This window comes from Argentina silus, assembly GCF_951799395.1.
Source record: "Argentina silus genome assembly, chromosome: 2".
Taxonomy (NCBI): Eukaryota; Metazoa; Chordata; class Actinopteri; order Argentiniformes; family Argentinidae; genus Argentina; species Argentina silus.
Genome location: NC_139656.1, coordinates 6,217,410 through 6,240,789, shown reverse-complemented (window position 1 = coordinate 6,240,789; position 23,380 = coordinate 6,217,410). Strand labels below are relative to the sequence as shown.

At 45.0% G+C, this 23,380-nt stretch overlaps 2 protein-coding genes across 2 annotated transcripts; one reads left to right on the top strand and one right to left on the bottom strand.

Annotated features, from left to right (window-relative positions):
* Positions 1-884: 884 nt before the first annotated feature.
* LOC310818461 (nicotinamide N-methyltransferase-like) lies at positions 885-9,768 on the bottom strand. The gene is made up of 4 exons (XM_083689409.1): positions 9,675-9,768; positions 8,687-8,901; positions 2,190-2,397; positions 885-1,996 (listed from the first exon to the last, which is right to left on the bottom strand). The coding sequence occupies exons 2-4, from the start codon at positions 8,856-8,858 to the stop codon at positions 1,573-1,575; spliced, it is 804 nt and encodes a 267-aa protein (XP_083545535.1). The 5' UTR covers positions 8,859-8,901; positions 9,675-9,768; the 3' UTR covers positions 885-1,572.
* Positions 9,769-15,450: 5,682 nt separating this feature from the next.
* On the top strand, positions 15,451-16,570 carry LOC310819350 (uncharacterized protein). The gene is made up of 3 exons (XM_083690606.1): positions 15,451-15,547; positions 15,818-15,887; positions 16,074-16,570. Exons 1-3 carry the CDS (start codon positions 15,510-15,512, stop codon positions 16,341-16,343), a joined length of 378 nt encoding a protein of 125 aa, XP_083546732.1. The 5' UTR covers positions 15,451-15,509; the 3' UTR covers positions 16,344-16,570.
* The last annotated feature ends 6,810 nt before the right edge of the window (positions 16,571-23,380 follow it).

The window sequence follows — 23,380 nt, the reverse complement described above, 5'->3', positions numbered from 1 at the left end:
AAACCATTTTACAGTGAAAGAGGCCAGAATTGTGCTGGTGGTGAAGATTAGTACTGGGAAGAGCTCCTGTGCCAACACCATCCTTGGAAGAACTGCTTTGGCTTGTTTGATTCCTCAGGAGACGGTGAAGAGGGAGATTGCTAAATGTGTCAACATGTCAGCCCCTGGTCCCCAGGGCCATCATAGTTGTGGTGCAAATGGGCCCTTTCACTGAGGAGGAGAGAAGTGCAGTGAAAAAGGCTGGAGAGATATTTGGGAGAGATGCAGAGAAATACACCATGATCCTCTTCACACATGGAAACAGGGTTAGAGGGAGCTTTGACAAATGTTTGGAGGAAGCTGGTGAGGACCTTCAGCAAATTTTGAGGACATTCAGGGATAGATTTGACAACAACATGAAAACAAGCGATCAAACTCAAGTGTGTGAGCTTTTGAAAAAGGTGGATGCCACGGTTGCTGTTAACAATGGAGACTTCTACACTAATCTGCACTGCTAGATTACAATCTAACTCTAAAAGAGACAGAAAATGAGTACAGAAACAGAGAGTGTGAGAGTCTGAGGAGAAGAGAGGACGTCAAACTACAAGAGATATTCTAGGGACTTAAAGCAGAATACGCGTCAAGTTGTAGAACAGGTTCCATGGCATGCGGCCTTTGATGACACCATTGGGCGATATCCTGAAACACTTTCACTAAACTGGTAGTAAATGTGACAGTGGCATTCTGTAATGCACATTCATATGTAGACTCATACAGGATGTACTGTAACCCATACACTCCCATCAGCATGTTATTCACTATATCTACATTTAAACTCCAGTCATTTAGTCTACATTTAAACTCCAGTGTTTATTTCCATTTAGCAACAATAAAATGGAGGGAACAGTTGGGACTTGCCTCCCCATCTGCCAGTGATTTTCATTATTACCTAGATGCTTGAAGGTACACGTTCTGAAGACAGATTTCAGTCGATAAGGTTTTGTATTTATGTTTGTATTGTTGTTGTTAGTTCTTTGACAAACCACACTGTAAATACCTGCCTTCAGCTGAAAGGCTGTGTCCTGCACCTTCCTGCCATCTCCATTTCTATTATATTTACCTTTTTTCTACCTCTAATGAGAGCCAGTAAAAAACATGCCTGATCCATGCAGTCAATAGTGTTTTAACTGTGGCACAACAATGGTACTTAAAAAAAAAAATCTTTTGTAATAACCTTTACCAGGTAATACATTTGTAAAATCATGGTTTATTCCAAAAGCCTGCACTGTATTAATTTTCTTAACCAACATATTATAACTTAAAGATAGGCTAGAAATAGACTCCACTACAGGGTGGCCTGCTGCACAGTCATAATCACATGAAATAATGGCTGAGACACAACCTCGAATCTCTCATCCCCACAAGATCTTCTCAACCAGACCCCTTCTAGATTTGATAATAAGATGATAATGACACGTGTTTGTCTCTTTTTTATTTTTATTTATTTTTTTAGGCAGGATAGATTCTTCACAGGGTCTTCATGAGCTCTATAGGGTCATTAGAGGACCATTTTTTTTACCATTAGGACGAGCATTAGCCTTTGTGGGCGATGAGGTGGAAGGAGGCCTCATAGTCACACTTCAGGTTGCTGTTCCTTTCATGGGCGGGCTGGAGGGTGAACTGCTCCACTGAGAGGCCCAGCGCAGACAGAGTCTGCTGGATAAAGTCCTGGCTGAGACGCACACAGTCAAACCTCTGGTCCCCCACAGTGTAGAAGGTCTCTCCCAGGTCCCCAATCAGCACCAGGACTCCTCCAGGCCTCAGCAGGTCCACCATGGCACCCAGGGAGCGCCTGTAGGTGTCCCGGTCCTTACACGCTGCCTCCAGGCAGAGGGAGGACAAGACGCAGTTGGCCGGTTCTACTGTGACTGGGTGAAATGGGTTCTCCAGACAGACGTCACATTTTAGAACCTGTTTGACCCTCTGTCGCAGGCTTTCTGTAACAACAGCCGGGGTTCTAAAACGGGGATAGGAAGGACAGAGGAGAGAGAGAGAGAGAGAGAGAGAGAGAGAGAGAGGTCAGGTGATCAATGATCTGTACAGTATGTGGTTGAATTAAGTGAAGACACTATTTACATCAATCAAACCAACATCAATTAATGATTACTTCAAGGAAGTAAGGCCCTGTTTCAAACACAGAGCAGACCTACCTTTTGCCCTCCATGTCACAGACAAACTTGATGTGGGCACTCCAGTCAAAACAGCCCTCCTCTGCTTTCAGCCACCTCTCAATCTCTCTCCTGTTGCTGTCCACGTAGTCAGACACTACAATCTCCTCATAGTACTCACAGGCACTGATCAGGGTGTGGATGGTTGGACCAGTCCCAACCTCAATTAGCCTCTGGCCCTTGTACTTTCCTAAAACCAAACAGTTAAAAAGAAGGAGAGGAAACGATGTGAGGAAAACAATGTGAGCCACTAAGATTAGATTAGATTAGATTAGATTAGATTCAACTTTATTGTCATTGTGCAGAGTACAAGTACAGAGACAACGAAATGCAGTTAGCGTCTAACCAGAAGTGCAAAATAGCAGAAAGTGCAATGAACAGTATTTACAGGTAGTGCAATATATGATCAGTAGTAGTGCAGTATAATATAGCAGTGCAGTATAGCAGTATATGACTAACAGTAGCATTATAGCAGAATAAATAGTTACAGTATGAACAGTGTAGCAGCATATGAGCTGTATGGGTAATGCAGTCTAGCAGTATATATGTATTAACAGTAGCATGAGGTAGACTCTGCATTACGGGACTGTTTCAGCACTACGGAGTGGGATGTGTTTAAGGACGACAATTTAAACACACACACGGACTCGGTGATTTGCTACATTGGCAAATGCATTGATGACGTCGTGCCGCGGATTACTGTACGGACATTTCCCAATCAGAAGCCCTGGGTTAATGGAGAAGTCCGAGCCAAACTTAAGGCACGGACTGCCGCCTACAACTCAGGTGATTTGGAGGAGTACAGCAATTCCAGGTATGCACTCAGTGACCAAGATGGAGGCGCGCATGCATCGCGACGCTCAGTGTCTCTCCAGAGTTTGCGAACTAGTAGTTATTTGCTTGTTTATCTTAAGTATTCTCGCTAAAAACAGTTTAGCGTTCATATCGTACAGCCGACAAGAACTTCTGGACATCGGTTCCGGCACTCCAGTCATCTTTATCGACGATATACCCGAGATTAGCAAAACAGCGGGTCCAGCTAACTCCGCTACACCGAACGGAAGAGGCCCCAGACCGGCTCGGAAACGAAAACACAGGCGAGGGAGCCGAGGTGGGCTGAGAGCTAGGCTAAAGCTAACTCCACACCGACTCTCACTACCTAGCCTTTTCCTTGCAAATGTTCGTTCCCTGGCAAACAAGATGGATGAACTGCGGCTGCGGATCACCACCCACAAATGGATTATGGACTGTAATATCATGGTTTTCACTGAAACCTGGCTCAACAGCGAGGTTCCCGACAACGCTATCGAGCTAGCAGGGCGCTGCGTTCTCCGAGCAGACAGAACAGCAGGCGACTCCGGTAAGACCAGAGGTGGAGGTTTGTGCATTTATGTTAACAAGACGTGGTGCACGGACACTACCATCACCGAGAGTCACTGCTCAGCTAACCTGGAGTTTCTCATGGTTAAGTGTAGACCTTTCTATCTGCCCAGAGAGTTCACGTCTACTGTTATCACGGCAGCCTATATCCCCCCGGATGCTAATGCTAAGATTGCTATGAAAGAACTGTATGCTGCCATTAGCAAACAACAGACTCTGCATCCCGAGGCAGCCTTCATTGTCGCGGGTGACTTCAATCACTCCAACTTAAAGACTGTACTGCCCAAATTCCACCGAAATGTCTCTTGCCCCACCAGAGGAGACAGGACATTGGACCAAGTATACACCAGCATGGCTGATGCGTACAAAGCCGTTCCCCTCCCCCACCTAGGTCAATCAGACCACCTCTCATTGTTCCTACTGCCCAAGTACTCAACACTCATCAAACGAGTGAAACCTACAGTGAGGACAGTCAAGGTCTGGCCAGAGGGAGCTGACACAGCGCTCCAGCAGCGTTTTGGAAACACTGACTGGGGTGTGTTTGCCACTCAGGCCACCCATGACTCCCACACGGACATTAATTCATATGCCTCATCTGTTTTGGACTACATCAATTCCAACATCAGCAGTGTCACCACACTCAAGCGGATCACCACTTTCCCTAATCAGAAGCCATGGATGAACAGTGAGGTCCGACTCCTGCTGAAGGCACGTGACACTGCCTTCAGATCAGGGGATGCTCGGGCCTATAGCTCATCCAGGGCTAATCTGCAGAGGGGCATCAAAAAGGCCAAGCACAACCACAAGCTGAGGATAGAGGATCACTTCAGAAACAACTCTGACCCCCGACGCATGTGGCAGGGCATCCAGGCCATCACTGACTACAAACCATCTAACACCTCACCCCTCTCCGTTGACGCCTCCCTCCCTGATGAGCTGAACCACTTCTACGGCCGCTTTGACAGGGACAACAAGGAGGTGGCCATCAAGGCTGTGCTCCCTGCGGATCACCAGCCCCTCACTCTATCCCCCACCGACGTGTGTGCGGCACTGAGCAGGACTAACGCACGCAAGGCTGCTGGTCCTGATGGGATCCCCGGACGTGTCCTCAGGGCCTGCGCTGTGCAGCTGACTAAGGTTTGGACTGACATATTCAACCTGTCCCTAGCCCAAGCAGCTGTCCCCGCGTGCTTCAAAACCACCACCATCGTGCCGGTGCCAAAACACTCCACTGCAACGAGCTTAAATGACTTCCGACCAGTGGCACTCACGCCCATCATCATGAAGTGCTTCGAGAGGCTGGTCTTAGCTCAACTCAAGACCTGCCTACCACCCACACTGGACCCCTTTCAATTCGCCTACCGGCAGAACAGGAGTACAGAGGATGCCATTTCAACGGCACTTCACTCCGCCCTGTCCCACCTCGACAAGACTAACTCTTATGTGAGAATGCTGTTTATTGACTTCAGCTCAGCATTCAACACCATCATCCCCTCCAAACTGATCTCCAAACTCAGGCAACTGGGCATCAACCCCTCCCTCTGCAACTGGATTCTAGACTTCCTGACCAACAGGCCGCAGTCTGTTAGGCTTCACAACCACACCTCCTCAACCCTCACCCTGAACACCGGCGTTCCACAAGGCTGTGTGCTGAGCCCCCTCCTTTACTCCCTCTTCACCTACGACTGCACACCTGTACATGGCTCAAACACCATTGTTAAGTTTGCAGACGACACAACGGTGATCGGCCTCATCAGCAACAACGATGAGTCGGCCTACAGGGAGGAGGTCCAGCACCTAACAGTGTGGTGCAACGACAATAACCTGGCTCTCAACACCAAGAAGACCAAAGAACTCATTGTGGACTTCAGGAAGTCTAAAGCTGGCGCACACACCCCCATCCTCATCAACGGGACTGAGGTGGAGCGAGTCACCAGCTTCAAGTTTCTGGGTGTCCACATCTCTGAGGACCTCTCCTGGACCCTCAACACCTCCACCCTGATAAAGAAGGCTCACCAGCGTCTCTTCTTCCTGAGGAGACTAAAGAAGGTCCATCTATCTCCTCAGATCCTGGTGAACTTCTACCGCTGCACCATCGAGAGTATCCTTACCAACTGTGTCACAGTATGGTATGGCAACTGCTCGGCATCGGACCGGAAAGCACTGCAGAGGGTGGTGAAAACTGCCCAACGCATCACCGGTTCCTCACTCCCCTCCATCGAGGCTGTCCAGGGCAAACGATGCTTGCGTAAGGCACGCAGCATCGTCAAGGACATCTCTCACCCCAACCATAGACTTTTCACCCCACTCCCCTCCGGGAGGCGCTACAGGTCTCTCCGCACCCGAACCAGTAGGTTCAGAGGCAGCTTCTTCCCTGCGGCTGTCACCCTGCTGAACACGAACACTACACCTACCTGACAACCTACTACCCCCGCAACCCCCCCCCCCCCCCCCCACCCGGACAATTGCACTATTGCACTATTACTCCCCTCCCCTGCTCTTACTCTTACTCAATACCACTGCTCTTCTGTACATACCTGTCCATACTGTTCATACTGTTCATAATGCACATAATGCACATATCCTATATTTTCTTTAATACTACTGCACATACTGTAGATACTTGTTTATACTGTTTATACGGCATTCCATATTTATATTTATTCTGCATCTACCTCATGTTACTGTTAATACATATATACTGCTAGACTGCATTACCTATACAGCTCATATGCTGCTACACTGCTCATACTGTAACTATTTATTCTGCTATAATGCTACTGCTACTCACATACTGCTATACTGCACTGCTATATATACTGCTTATACTATACTATATTATACTGCACTACTACTGATCATATATTGCACTACCTGTAAATACTGTTCATTGCACTTTCTGCTATTTTGCACTTCTGGTTAGACGCTAACTGCATTTCGTTGTCTCTGTACTTGTACTCTGCACAATGACAATAAAGTTGAATCTAATCTAATCTAATCTAAGGAAAGCTATTAACATTGCTAAGAGACAATACAAGGACAGAATGGAGTCCAACTTTGAGGGCTCCAACTCAAGGCACATGTGGACCGGACTCAGAACAATTACAGACTTTAAAGGGACTACGAGTGTGACTGAGGAAGTGTCTCCATCTCTTCCAGATGACCTTAACATCTACTTCGCACGTTTTGAGAGCTACTCTCCGGCTGAGGAAGTACAGATGGACCAGGACCCCTGCACACTAGCAATAACAAGGGCAGATGTGTGCAAATCCTTCAAACGGATTAATCCACACAAGGCCCCTGGACCGGATGGCATATCTGGCCGGGCTCAGGGTGTGTGCAGATCAGCTGGCAGGTGTGTTTACAGACATTTTCAACCTGTCACTGCTCCAGTCGGTGGTCCCCACATGTCTCAAAAAGTCCACCATCATCCCCATCCCAAAGAAGTCAAAAACATCCTGCCTCAACGACTACCGACCAGTAGCACTCACTTCCATCGTCATGAAGTGCTTTGAGCGGTTAGTCAAATCATTCATCACCTCCTCCCTCCCTGACTCACTGGACCCCATGCAGTTTGCATACAGGGCAAACAGGTCCACAGACGACGCCATCGCCCTCGCCCTCCACACTGCCCTCTCCCACCTGGACCAGAAGAACACATATGTGAGAATGCTGTTCATTGACTATAGTTCAGCATTCAATACCATTGTGCCCTCCAAGCTCGCTGTGAAGCTCAGGGACCTCGGGCTCAACACCACGCTTTGTGACTGGATCCTGAGCTTCCTGACGGGCAGACCCCAGGCAGTGCGGATAGGAGGCGCCACATCATCCACCCTGACTCTCAACACCGGCGCACCCCAGGGCTGCGTGCTCAGCCCTCTCCTCTACTCCCTGTTCACACATGACTGCGTGGCCACACACAGCTCCAACACCATCATCAAGTTTGCTGACGACACGACCGTCATCGGCCTGATCACCGACGGCGACGAGACGGCGTACAGAGAGGAGGTGAGAGCCCTGACATCTTGGTGCCAGGACAACAACCTCCAGCTCAACCTCAGCAAAACTAAGGAGCTGATTGTGGACTACAGGAAGCGGCAGGGAGTCGGGCACGCCCCTATCACCATCAACGGGACGGCAGTAGAGAGAGTCAGCAGTTTCAAGTTCCTCGGGGTCCACATCTGCGAGGACCTGACCTGGACTCACCACACCGACGCCATCACAAAGACGGCAAGACAGCGGCTCTTCTTCCTCCGCAGGCTGCGGAGGTTCAACATGGACTCCAGGATACTCTGCAACTTCTACAGGTGCACCATAGAGAGTATCCTGACTGGCTGCATCACCGCCTGGTACGGCAGTTGCTCCGCCCTCAACCGTAAGACATTACAGAGGGTGGTGAAAGCTGCCCAGCACATTACCAGGACGGAGCTGCCATCCATGGAGGACCTCTACACTCAGCGCTGCAGGAAGAAGACTAACCGGATTATTAAAGACCCTCATCACCCCAGCAACAAACTGTTTCAGCTGCTCCCGTCTGGCAGACGCTACCGCAGCATCCGGTCTCACACCACTAGACTCGGGGACAGTTTCATCCCACAGGCAATAAGACTGTTGAACTCCTGAGCTACTTAGCTCACCACAATGACACCTTTTAACTATGCCACTTTATAACATGCCACTTTATAAAATGCCACTTTATACCAGTCGACATCTGGATAAAAACGTCTGTTTACATTTCACTTTTTACATTTTACATTTACATTTATTTAGTTTTGTATTTAGGTAACTATTGTTATTGTTGTTGTTTCTTTTTCTTTTTATTATTTACACTTCTTATTGCACTGTTGGAGGAGCCCAAGACTTAAGAATTTCATTGCCAGCGACTGCTCTGTAATTGTTGTGCATATGACAATAAAACCATCTTGAATCTTGAATCTTGAGTCGCCTGCTGTTCTGTCTGCTCGGAGAACGCAGCGCCCTGCTTGCTCGATAGCGTTGTCGGGTACACTAAACTGTTTTTAGCGAGAATACTTAAGATAAACAAGCAAATAACTACTAGTTCGCGCCGCCATCTTGGTCATAGAGAGATGACCACTTACCTGTTGAGAAGGTCTTGCTCAGCTGACACAGCACAAATGTTACAAACCGACTGTTGTCTTTCTGCTCTGTCGTCTCAGCAAACTGGTAACAGTGGTTGAAATAGATTTGGGGGTCAAATTTGGCCTGGTACAGTTCCAGGTCTGAGTCTGTGGATGGTTTGGAGTCGCCCATGTTGGTGTGATCTCACTCAGGTGTTAGACCAGGAAGTGTTTACCTGTCAAGAGAAGAAACATGATGTAAAGAGACACAGGAATGAAAAACCCTAGTGACGGTCTGGATATGGACTGGCCATATATGTTATACCTGTTATACCAGTGTCATTCTTATCGTTGAAGTAACTGCCACACAGATAATCGGTAAAACAGTGTTATACTGCCATCTTCTGTCTATAAACTGTATAGCACCAAGAGAGCAGGTGCAACAAGTGAAAATTGAAAATATTCGGTTGAAAAAATGTTCAACAGAATATGCAAACTCAATATATGCGTATTTTTTATTTGCTAATTTGATTTGTCCTTTATTAAACGAGGTACCTGCCATTGAGAAATTACGGTATTTTTCAAGGGAGTCCTGGTGCAAGACAAAGTTATGGGCACAAGCGTAAAGGGTAAATGGGGATATTAATACACGGGATTGGACAGTATATTTAAGGAATTCTGTAGGCTATAACTAGCCTACTGCTGTACTAGTAGCCCTGCTAGCCTATTTTAAGCCACGAAGTCGCGTAAGGTTATTTAGTATTTCATGGCTTAAAATTAAATAAATAAAATACCATTTCACTGGACTACAATATAGAAAGAAGATCACTCAGAGAATGAAACTGCGCCTACGGGGGAAACGTTGAATAACACCTGCAGTCAAGACTTCGATCTCAAAATGTAATAGAGCTGAGGCGGCGGCTACCTATATTTAATCATCATACAAAAACGTAATGAGAAAGACAACTAAGAATCACATGTCGCACTAGATGAAAGTCGAACAACTCACCGCCTTGTCGGTTGATCATGTGTTTTCGTGTATGACATCCGAGTAGGATGATCAGATGTATATATATGGGACACCGGTTGTGTGTGTGTGTGTGTGTGTGTGTGTGTGTGTGTGTGTGTGTGTGTGTCAGTGTATGCAAAAGCATGTTTCATGCTTAGTTCGATTCTATGTGTCCACTGCGCAGATTAACCCTACTGTGCCAACATATATTTTCGCACTTTGATGTATTGCTCATTACATTTCAGTACATTTTATCATATATCTACCATAGACAATAAAGTCACTACTAATGGATACTGCTGCTTTTATCAGCCAGCAGATGTAGCCATTTCCCATCAACCAAGTCCGTGCAATAATAGTGATTATAAATCTGCATAACGTTAATCCAAGTAATTTTGATTGACTGTATGTAGGCCTAATTTTGTAGACCTGCTGAAGCATAAGCTAATTGATTTATTAAAATGGACTGCACAGTGCACACATGTGAAAGTGGTCGTCACTCCCAATGACGTTTTTCCTTAGGAGACTGCGTTCTAGCTTGAACCGGGCGGGACATCTACAGCCTCTTAGCCAACTATAAAGTGAACCGCTATTTTTATATGAGATGAGGGGTGAGGTCACATGCGAGAGGAATTAATTGGAATCTTTTGTTACGATTGATTTGAACTCGATTTGTGAGGCTGTTGCATTCCCTGAGGCTCTGGAAGTATTTAGGGTAGGTTGGATGTATATAGTATATGTTTAGAGGTAGTTCTTATACGGTTTGTTTAGGTGGCATTAACTGCATTTACTCTGATACAGGCTTGCTATTGTTGGGTCGATTAAGAGTAATGTTTTGTTTTTCTTATTTATTTTGTTGTTTTATATTTTGTAATGTTTTTCATGGCTTGGATGTACTGTGCAGGAGTGTTTTCTGATGGCATTATTGTGTGTGTGTGTGTGTGTGTGTGTGTGTGTGTGTGTGTGTGTGTGTGTGTGTGTGTGTGTGTGTGTGCGTGCGTGCGTGCGTGTGCGCGCGTGTGTGCATGTGTGTGTGTGTCTAGGTGAGCCCCCTGTGCAAAGATGAGAGGAGCAGAGAGACTCGTCCTTATTTTACTTCTGCAGTGTGGTTTGAGTAATAGCCTTTTGTTTCCTCTCCTATTCACTGCCTCTAGGGAACAGTCACTACCATTCAGATACCAGAGAGGTTGTTATTGTAAAAGAGATGATTTACCTGATTGAATGGTGTAAGCCCTCTCCCCAGTCCTGACTGTATTCTGCTGTGTGTCTCAGGTGCTGTGTCCAGAGCTGGGGCAGAGGGAACGGGCTGCAGTGGTGAGTACAGAGAATGGCTTCAAAATAGACCCATTGGTGGGTCGTGGCTAAAAGCTAGACACATGCATCACAGAAGACAGTGGAGGCATCACATTCGGTGGCATCATTATTATTTTATTTTTTTTGAACATCCTGGAATTAAATACCGCATTGAAGGAAATATTGCATTGATGTTAACATATAAAAAGACTCATCATAATTGTATAGTATGTGTTCTCTCCCCCCTAGACCGTCCTAATTCCACATCAGTATCAGTCAGTCAGTCTGGTCCGGTTTTGGAGGCCAGTGTTTTGACTCTGACCTGCAGCAGTGAATCCAACCCAAAAGTGACCAACTACACCTGGTACGGAGTGAGAGGGGACCAGGTGTTATCGTTAGGATCGAGCAAGCAACTGAAGACCAAGATCTGGGCAGACAACACTCAGTTCTTCTGCGAGGCCAAAAATGAGTGTGGGACAAAGCAATCGCCGCATAGTCAATTAGATGTGATGTGTAAGTAGTAGTGGTCATAGTACTAGCGGAAATGGTTCAACTAATCAAAGTCCAGTGATGAGACACCTCGCAGACAAGAAGTGCTACTATATTTTAGGCTTTTGTCCATTAGGCTAACATGGCTTTGAGTCTTGTTGACGATCTGAAGTTGGACACTATGTTGGTTGTATGTGTACAACATACTGTACTCATTCTCTTTCCTTCCAGATCCCCCCAAAACCACATCAGTGTTAGTCAACCCCTCTGGTCCAGTGCTAGAGGGCAGTTCAATGACTCTGACCTGCAGCAGCAATGCCAACCCAGCAGTGACCAGCTACACCTGGTACAGTGTCAAAAGAGGCCAGGTGACACAGCTTGGTGTTGGAATGCAGCAGGTTACCACAGTGTCGTCAGAAGTGTGCCAGTTTTACTGTGAAGCCAGAAACATCCATGGAGCACAGAACTCATCCCTTAATGTGGATGTGCTGTGTATGTATACCTCTTTTAGAGAACCACTTTAAGCCCTATCAAGATACTGGAAATAGATTACAACATATGACAATCTTCATAAATATCATATAACAGTACCCTGATGAAGACATGTTTGTCAAAATGCTTCTAAGACAACCTGAATACAGGTTTTGTAGTGTAGAGTGCTCTGGCTCTTTCACTGTAGATGCTTGTTTCTACTAAATACAAGATGGATGTACTGTATAAGCCACAGCCATTCAGTCTCATGGGTATTCCTCTGAATTTGTTGTTATTGTCCAGACCCTCCTAAGAGAACGTCGGTGTCAGTCAGCCCCTCTGGTCCGGTATTGGAGGGCAGCTCAGCAAATCTGTCCTGCAGCAGTGATGCCAACCCAGCAGTGACCATCTACACCTGGTACAGTGTAAAAGGAGACCAGGTGGCACAATTAGGGTCTGGGCAGAACCTCACCGTAGCTAATGTTAATGACGATAGCACACAGTACTACTGTGCAGCAGAGAATGAATATGGAATCGACAACTCAACAGCAACTTTTGACATTCAGTGTGAGTATTATAAGATACAAGTCCACAGTTTCTTAAGCACTACACCATTTACTGTTTCCATCTGATGCAGTTTTAAACAATGGTTTCTGGGGTTGAAGATCGGGAAGTGGATAAGACTTTTGTTGTGATTACCTGGTGGTGATCGTAAGCCTTTTTGAGGTGTTTCACTGCACTAAATTTAGAACCACTGAAGTAAGGTTTGGTTATTGTTTATGACGGATATCCTTCGTATTTAATCATTACCACTCTGTGAGTGCTACAGCATACCAGTGTTGGGGAGTAGTTACACTATATGTAGCTCAACTATCAGTTTAATTCCATTTTGCTGTAGCTTGGTGGAAGTCAAAATAAATTCAAATCTTAGTAGTGTTCTTACTTGTCTAAACTACTTGTTTTGTCATGTAGTGGTATAGTGAGCTACTGCCACTAATCACTACATTTTCCCCCAAAACAAAAAAAGAAAAACGGATTACGACTATTCCAACCCTTGAACTTCAAATTCTATTTATTCCCTCGCTATTTTTTCCCGTCTCCCCACTTTGTTCCACCTCACCTGTGTTTCAGCGATTTCTGTTGCTGTCATACAGACTAGTCATCTTTCAGTAACTGACTGTCGTGTGTTGGACAAAGTAGTTTCAATGTAGTGAACAACTTTTTCAAAGTAGCTTTAGTTTGACAAACTATATTTCTCTCAAGGGTAGCTTTAGTGTAGTTCAACTTCTTCCCTTGTAAAGTAATTGGTAATAAGTGAAATAGTGATAGTGATGTTAATGGTGATATTATAATTATTATCATTAACAATACATCCATCTTTTTTTCCAGATCCTCCAAGGAGCACATCTGTATCAGTCAGTCCCTCTGGTTCAGTGTTGGAGGGCGATTCAGTGACTCTGACCTGCAGCAGTGACGCCACCCCAGCAGTGACCAGCTACACCTGGCATAGACTGAGAGGAGGAGAGGTGGGCTCTGGACAGAATCTCACTCTCAACTTGATTGATGTTATTAAAGGCAGAGACTTGTTCTGCGAGGCACAGAATCAACATGGAGTGGACCGATCAACACCTGCTAACATGTCTTTCAAATGTAGGTGATTTATTTGGATTGGGGGGACTCAGCCAAACAGAATCATGTACATTTGTTGGATAAGTAATAATTTGCAAAATTCCAAACCTTGTTGAAAGTTCTCTCTTATTGTTCTTCTTTTTTCCCTCTCTTTCTTTTCTCCAGTTCCTCCTCAGATCTTGTCCTCCTCTCGCTGTCTCAGAGCTGGGTATCTGGTGAACTGCATCTGTGAGAGCCGCGGTAACCCTGCCCCCTTGGTGCAGTGGCGTCTGTCTGGTCAACCCGTCACTCACTCTCCAGACACAGACTTCAGGGAAGAGTCTCTCGGCAACACAGGGCTGAGGAGCTTCCTCACCATCCGTCAATCACAGCATGACACGCCCACGCCAGTCTGCTTCAGCACCAACTCTATTGGCTCGGCCAGCCTCCAGCTCTGTGTCACCTCCACAGGTAAATTAGTGAAGTTTCCATTATTAATCCATTTTACAATGGAAATTGGTCATTTTACACACAGCACCCAACCCGCCTAGACACACACACACACACACACACACACACACACACACACACACACACACACACACACACACACACACACACACACATACACACTAGCTAGATAGACCTGGGAAACAATTGAAGGAATCCTCAAAGTGGCTAATAATGAAGGATGTCCCTGTTTATTATCTTTTGTACTTTCATTTATGTCAGAATGTACCTTGCAGTATAATTGGTTCTCCTTATCAAATTCAGCATATTGTACATTTTACATTCATGGCATTTAGCAGACGCCTTTATCCAAAGTGACTTACAACAAAGAAGTTATACATAAAGGCTTAGACATAGAAGCAGGGTCATAGTGATTCTGAGTAATAGGCCACACGCTAGTAATGATTTGTAATAACAATAGCCGCAATAGCCATAGTGGTGGACAGTATATATAGCAATAAATCACAATGATTTGTCATCAGTGATGGATGCTGTTTTCACCTGCTTAATGCAACACATCCTTGTAATATCATATACATATATGCTCCTGTACAACTTGTTTGCTTGTACAACGGGTCTCTGTCTCTGATCATACAAATGAAGCCAAGTAGAATCTCCTGGGAACGAAGGCCTCTGAAGGCCAGAGTCAGAAGTGTCCATTGTACAACTGTGTTCCTAACAAGTTATTTTTTATCTGTTGGTTTATTGAATGTATTAACAAAACTGATGTTATTGTTGATGTTGTCATCAGGAAGTAGGGCCAAATATGGATTAACCGGTCAACTAAAATCTTACACCAAGGTGGTTCATGTCCACTTCCTTGCTCTCACAGAGACATGTTACATCGAATAACACAGCTACCCCGGCAGCCCTCTCTGATGCCTACTCCTTTTCTCATTCCCCTAGACTCTCTGGTCGAGAAGGAGGAACAGGACTCCTCATCTCGCCTAAGTGGTCACATAATGTCCTTCCCCTGTCACACCTGTCCATATCCACCTTCGAATTCCATGCTGTTTCTGTCACCTCCCCTGTCAAACTTCACATTGTTGTTATCTATCGTCCACCTGGTCAGCTTGGCCACTTCTTATTTGAGATGGATGTCCTTCTCAGCTTCTTCCCTGAGGACAGCTTCTTCCCTTCTTCTAGCATTGTGACTGCCTATGGCCCCTGGTCTGAGCATTGATTACTTTATCTTAAGATGACTGATGGATAGATGATTCACTTACTTAAGTTGACCTATGACCTCTTCTGCCCGACCCTCCACAACAAAAGACATTCAGCCACTATTAGTGTAAAATGGTAGTTCAACAGTTTTTATTAACTGTTTGTTAATAAATCAACTTTTATTATTCAAAAAGGACAGTATGTTGGGTGCTGGTACAGTAAACTATCTACCCATGGTATATCCATCCAGGTTTCCAGCTGCTGTCTCTGTTGGTTGGGGCTGTAGCAGGGGCTGCTGGGATGCTGCTGATGGGGGCCTTAGTGCTGGTCCTCGCCAGGTCAGACACTCAAAGTATCTTCTAGATTAAAACCACACAATCACACTCTCTCCACTGAATGCACCAGTCTCACATGATGCTGCTGTGAATCTGGGGATCTGTGTACCAGATCCTGCACAGCCTAAAACTAAAACTGAGGGGGAGAGGTTTTTAAAGGAAATCAAGCAGCAAGCTGTGAGGCTGGGTGGTATTTGCTCCACCTTGCAATGTTTTGTGGCTAATATCATAGAACAGTTTCTTTGGACTTATGACGTGTTGTTATGTACACAGGAGAAGTCAAGCCAAGAGGACCTGGAATCTGAAACTGGAGGACAGAACAGAGCTGATACTAACAGACTGGGTGGGTGTCAGGGCACCCACATATGCCTCGCACACATGCTCATATAGCTGTTAAATCATATTAGAATAGACATTTCGACACCTTTGCTTCTTGTGGAAGTACTTGTATTGTATTTTAGTGAGAAAACTCTCTCATTGCAATTGACAGTACAGGTTGCCTCACATACAGTGTTGTTGTGTCTTCCAGACTCTCTCACAGGAGGGGAACTCTCTCTACGCCAGCAAAGCCACGCTGAACGGATCCCAGGGGGCCAACGGAGCCAATGAGGTGACAGACAGAGGGGTCAACCCCAACCCTGACCCCCACCACTATGCACTCCTCGACCACCCTAAATGTGACCACGGGCCTCTGCACCAACCGACCATGGACCTGCTCACACCACAGACCAGAGTTTCCCAGCAGAACGTAGAGGGAGACGGGAGAGGCAGGAGGAGGGAGACAGGGGACAGTGGGTAGACAGGAAGCAGGGGGAGGAGAGAAGTAGGTTACAGTGCCTTCAAAGCATTCAACCACAATGAGGCCCCCCACCCTGCCAGAAACAGCATCGAAGGGGAGACACAGGAGGAAGAGGTGGAAGCGAATTAGGAGCATGGGGATTGTGTCCCAAACCCTGAGAGACTGAGCCTAGCTTTAATAGGATAATCTTTGCCCTGTGTTGCTATGGTGTTTTGCTCACTGACATAAAATGTAGTTGGTTTAGTAGCATTTACAGTTATTATCATTTGTTTGGTAAACTCTCACCATGTAGTGCCCTGTGATGTATCAATGAGAGAGAGAGAGTGAGAGAGAGAGAGTGAGAGAGAGAGAGAGAGTGAGAGAGAGGTATGAGATGAAACAAAGGAAGAAAGGTATAATAAAAACGTTTTAAAACCAATCTCTGCATTACTCTGCAGTAACTTTCCATTACTCTGCAGTTACTCTGCATTACTCATGCATGACTGCCATGCCCCCAGAATATAAACTTGTGACGTCTTTTAGGTAGATAGATAGGTACTTTATTGATCCCCGAGGGGAAATTAAGGCCTTACAGCAGCTCACATCACAAACAACAACAAGACATCTGAAACATTATATACAGTAAGAACAGTCCAGTATGATTTAACATCCCCCAGGAGTTGTACAGTCTTATTGCGGCAGGCAGAAAAGATCTACTATAAGCGCTCCTTAGTGCAGAGTGGTTGTAATAATCTGTTGCTAAAGGAGCTTCTCTGCTCTGCCACAGTGTCATGTAGGGGATGAGAGGGATTGTCCATGATGGCCAGGAGTTTGATCCTCATCCTCCTATTGCCCACCTCCTCCACAGTGTCCAGGGTGACACCGAGGACAGAACCAGCTTTCCTAATAAGCTTGTTCTGCCTATTGGTGTCACCTTCCTTGATGCTGCCCCCCAGCATACCACCGTGAACAGCACTGCGCTGGCCACCACTGACTGGTAGAACATGTTCAGCAGAGTCCTGCACATGCCAAAGGACCTGAGCCTCCGCAGGAAATAAAGCCAGCTCTGGCCCCTCTTGTACAGGACATCTGTGTTACCAATCCAGTCCAGTTTATTGTCCAGGTGCACCCCAGATACTTGTAGCTCTGGACCACCTCCACTTCCTCTCCCTGGATGGAAACAGTCCTCCTAAAGTCCACCACCATCTCCTTTGTCTTGCTGATATTGAGTAGCAGGTGGTTCTACTCACACCACTCAACAAAACTGTCCACTTGTCCTCTGTACTCTGTCTCCTGGCCTCCACTGACACATCCCACAATAGCAGAATCGTCCAAGAACTTCTGCAAATGGCAAGTATCTGTGTTGTGTCTGAAGTCCGAGGTATAGAGGGTGAAGAGGAAGTCGAGTCAGAACTGGCCCTTGGGGAGTGTCAGTGCTGCTCACCACCCAGTCCAACACACATCCCTGCAGCCGTACAAACTGTTGCCTGTTGGTCAGGTAGTTCGTAATCCAGGAAACAATGGGGGAGTCCACCTGCATCCTCAGCAGTTTATCCGCAAGTAGTAAGGGCTGTATGGTGTTAAATGCACTGGAGAAGTCAAAGAATATGACCCTCACAGCGCTGCCAGCCTTATCTAAATGGGAGTGAGCTCTGTGTAGCAGGTAGATGATGGCATCATCCACACCAATCTCTGCCTGGTAGGCAAACTGCAGGGGGTCCAAGGATGTCTTCACCAGGAGCCTCATGTGTGCTAGCAGTCTTTCCATGGTCTTCATGAAGTGGGATGTCTTCAGCTTCTCCTTGAGCTTCCTCTGCACCCGCTTCAGTTCTTCCTTGTCACCTGAAGGCTCTCTTCTTGCTGCTGAGGAGGGCCTTTAGGTCACTTGTAATCCAAGGCTTGTTGTTGGGAAAACAATGCACCCTCCTAGTAGGTAAGGTGTTCTCCACACAGAAGTTAATGTAGTCCAAGATGCAATGTGAAAGACCATCAATGTCCTCCCCATGCAACTCACAGAGACCTTCCCAGTCCGTTGTCTCAAAACAGTCCTGCAGAGCCTCATCAGCCTCCTGTGTCCATCTCCACACAGTCCTAGTGGTCACAGAGTGCTGCTGGACTAGAGGCTCATACATGGGCTTGAGGTGGACTAGGTTCTGGTCTGATCTGCCCCGGGGGGGGGAGTGCTGTAGAGACGTAGGCGTCCCTCACATTAGCATATAACAGGTCCAATGTTTTGTTCTCACTAGTGGGGCACTTCACAAACTGGGATAATGTTGCCAGCGTTTTTGTCAGGGTATCATGGTTAAAATCCACAGAGATTGCAATGAATGCACTGAGAGAGAGAGAGAGAGAGAGAGAGAGAGAGAGAGAGAGAGAGAGAGAGAGAGAGAGAGAGAGAGAGAGAGAGAGAGAGAGAGAGAGAGAGAGAGAGAGAATGTTTCAGAATGTTTCAGAATCTGCTTATATTTTCCTGCCGGAAATAATTGTTCTCAGTACCAAAGTATGTTTCATGTCAACATGCAACATGATAACTCACAGGTGCAACTCTGATTGCTATGGTTACCATCCAGATTGTGATGACAATGACATTCATTTTTCTCAAAGGAGAAGGTCATCTGAGAGACAAAAGCCGGAATGCTACGGCCAGCCTGGGAAGTGGAAGGGAATCAAAGGAAGGTGTAACAAAGAATTCTATGATTAAGAAAAAGTTTATCTCTGCGTTACTGCTTTGTCTCCAGAATATAAACTGGAGATGTTGTCTTTTGTTTGTGCTACTGAGACACCGTGAAAGCCCAGGATATTAGCCTCAGCTTGAACATGTAGGAGAAAAAAAATGTTTATTCTAATGTCCTACAAACTACTCAGTTACATTTCCTAGCACAGCAACTAACTCAAACTGCATATCAAAACTTGTCAAAAGACATAAAACATATCCCAAATATTTGATGACATGAGATGGATTTGAAAACAGGCTGATTATTAAACTGGTCTGCAAATATGATGAGTATGCTCATGACCACTACATTCTATTTACATGTGTTTACATGTGAATTACTCTCTGTGTTTATGAACCAAAGGAAATGCCTTGATCAACTTTTTTGGGGTTCATTGTGTCACAGAAGAATGGGCACACCTAGCAGACATCCTGTCGGTGATTAAATCAACACACCCTTTTTCTCTATTATGACATTTGAATGTTTCTTCGATGTGTATATAGTCATATTTGATCTTATTTTAACGTGTGTTTTCTGACTAGTATTTTGATGTCATTTTCATTATTGTGTGATGTTTCCTTCTAGTATTTTTATGTGTATCTTTTATAGCATTCCACGGAGATTCAACCAAATGGTCAATCAGTTCATTACAATAAGTAACCGCCAGCTCCGGATTCGGCTGAAGACCTGTGGATAACACTGTTTATGAGTTGAATGCTATTGTTGATAAAAACTTGCCCGAAGGCCTCTTCCATTTCATAAAAGGCCATTTGATGTTTTCTGTAGAAATTCCATTTGGTCTGGAATGGTATAAATGGTAATTGTTTTCAGAATCTCACTCCTATGAGTCAGTGTACCTGATCTTCAATGTGAGTTAGCATGTATATTCTTGCTAAAGACAATCTTTTTTTCATTTGATTATTTTCTTAGAACATTCACCTATCACGGTATGTTTTATATTTTGTGTATATACACTTTTGATTGTATGACTTGCTTACGTTATTGCTTGTTTAAAATACATTTCCTCGAATTTGATACACCGCTTTTGTTACGGTCCCTTCTCCTAACCAACCCTCTGACACCACCTTGAGGCCCCGGCGATCATCGATGGAGCGTCCAGCCCCCAGTCGGCAGCGCACCTGTTCCCTATTGCCAATCAGCACACCTGCAACTCATCGCCAATCACCTGCCTGTAAGAACCCTTCCCAGTCTTCACTCCAGTGCCGGAACGTACTGTGACTTATGAACCCTCCTCTTCCTCGGACCACCTCATCCACCCATTCCACGGACCTCGCCCCTGCCTGTACTTCACTCAGTCACCTACTCATTGTGTTCACAGAGTAAAATGAGAGCAAGGCACAAAGAAAGCTTTATATATGGGGTCTGTGAGAAGATATGATACATTGTTTAGTCTGGGGCGTGTGGTTCACATGGGGGGATGATGGGCACATAAGCACGAGAAACAGATAGGTGATAGCTATTTCACAGCTTAAAAAGGTGTTAAACTACATTTGGTGATGATTTATAGTTTTTGTGTTAATATAAGAGCAGTTAAAACAGACTGGCCAAATTTGGCCGGGAACACTATAATAAGGTCGTCACTGTATTGTACAGGCTGCAGAGTCCATACGTTGTGGATAAAACAGTATTATGTATTTAGGAATATTGACCTTTATATTTGTATTTATATTAAGCTTTATATGCCACACCTACCTAGAGAGGGGAATCTTTTCTGAGCTGGAGGTTCAATTTGTCATTACTAGGTTATAGTACCATCTACTGGTGAGAGAGAGAGAGAGAGAGAGAGAGATGCATTAACTCTGCATTACTATGCATTACTCTGCATTATTCTGCATTAACTCTTCATGACTGCCTTGTCCCCAGAATATAAACATGTGACGTCTTTTGTTTTTGTCTATGTGGCTTGAGAGAGAGAGAGAGAGAGAGAGAGACAGAGAGACAGAGAGACAGAGAGAGACAGAGAGAGACAGAGAGAGAATGTTTCAGAATCTGCTTATATTTTGCTGCCGGAAATAATTGTTCTCAGTACCAGTACAAAAGTATTTTTAATGTCAACACGCACCATGATAACCAGGTGCAACTCTGATCGCTCGCTATGGTTACCATCGAGATTGTGATGATAATAAACATTCATTTTTTTTCATCTGTCTGTATTTTCCTACAGGGCTATCAATAATGTTTTTGTTTTTTTTATCATACCTGTATGTACAGTGTTAATAATGTCTCTCTCAGTCTATGATGAAGAGTATCCCTCTGGCCATAATGTCAAATCAAATGTCAGGGGGCAGTGTGGGAGGGCATGGTGGAGAATGTGTGTGCGTGCGTGTAAGAGGGACTGGCCAAATGGGCAAGGGGAGGGAAGGTTTGCTTGTTGAGACCAGCTGTTTGGGGTGAGGGTATAAAACTTGACTACCTCTGCCTGTAATGAACACGTAGCCATGTGTGTAGCAGGGTGTGTGTGTGTGCGTGTGTGTGCGTGTGTGTGCGTGGGTGCGTGTGTGTGTGGAGGGGAAGGGAATGGAGGGGGGTTGTAGAGAGAGACAGCCACTAAACTTCACAGTGGATTGTCTGTCTGTCTGTTCTGGCATAAATCAAGGTGCTCAGGACTTCTGATGACTGCATTATGTTTGTCATTATACAGTGAAGAAGCTCCTCTCCTCATTTGCGGTTGTGTTCACATCAGAACTTTCACAGTCCTCTGGGACAGAACTTAGGCCAGGTAGAACATACATTAATAAGGTGTTCCGTCACTGAAAATACATACTCTCCATAAAGTGAACATTCACTTATAAACAACATACATTTTACAGTATTGCAGTATGGATGTGAGAACATTTAGTAAGGGCAGTAAGGGTACAGATGACCTGTCTGCTACTATTGCAAGACAGTGACACTTCAGATCATCAGGGAAAGTGTGATTAACTGTTTGTGTCTACTTAATAAAGCTCCTGTATTCCTTTTCCACCATCTGTGTTACACTACCAAAGCCAACATTCTCCAACATTTCACCTTTCTGGTTGTGATCCCTGACATGCTACAGTATAGCTCCTCTCCACCACTAGAGAGAAGCAATACTGATTCTCAAACTATGATAGCTTACGGTATATTTGTTTGTAATGCAATGTGCACAATGCGACACCTCTTTCTAGTAAAAAAAAGAAAAAAGCACAAATGAAAAGGAATTGACTGAAAATGAATTGTTGTGGGAGACTGAAAATTGTCTGACTATTTCCATGATGACTATTTATGTAGTAATATGTCTCCATGATGACTATTTATCGAGTAATATGTGTCCATGATGACTACTGATGTAGTAATATGTCTCCATGATGACTATTTATTGAGGAATATGTGTCCATGATGACTACTGATGTAGTAATATGTCTCCATGATGACTATTTATTGAGGAATATGTGTCCATGATGACTATTTATTGAGGAATATGTGTCCATGATGGCTATTTATGTAGTAATATCTCACCATGATGATGGCACCTGTTGCTGGACTGCAGAATTGAGGTAGATAATAATGATGTAATGATGACAAGTCTGTCCATAGTGTAGAAGAACATGAAAGATAGCAGGCAGGCATATCTTTGTCTTCCTGTCCTCTCACTGTAACACCCTGTCGACTGGGGATTAAATCAGAATAAATCAAAATAAGAAAAATCGATTCATGTTTTTTCTGGAACCCTGCGAATGCACACTGATGATGACAACTGCAAACGGTTTCTGCCTGTAGGATGAGTCCTCGGTGTGATGTGGTGTCAAGCCTCCTCCCTATTAGAGTCTTCTCAACTGTGAACACATGCACGTCTCAGCAGGGGCTAGGCTATCTGTATCTCACAATAACAAAATCATACTAACAAGATGTACAGTATACAAGTTAGGCCACAAGTACTCTAGATAATGTTCAGCGGTTCAGTGGTGAATAGCTCAGTGTTTCTAGGGTAAAACGCGTTGATAATGAGGCAATGTTCCTCACAGTAGAGCTGGTAAAAATAAGGGTGGAGTACTAGATTGCTAGCAAACTGTGTGTTGAGTGCTTCCCAAACTTTTGTGGCACGATCCACAATAATTGGATTTTCTAAAAGTCTTCCAAAAGTTCCACTAAGTGAACACAACAATGTTTCAAAACCAGGACCTGAACTATGAGGTGAACTCATATGAGCCATCCATGACTACTATTAGGATTCTTGTCAAAAGTAGTGCACAATATGAGGAATATGATGTCATTTAAGATGGAGCCTCATCTGTCTCAGTGTCCGAGGCACACTGCAGTGCAGTCTTTAGAATAACAGCACATTGTGTCACTCAACAACAC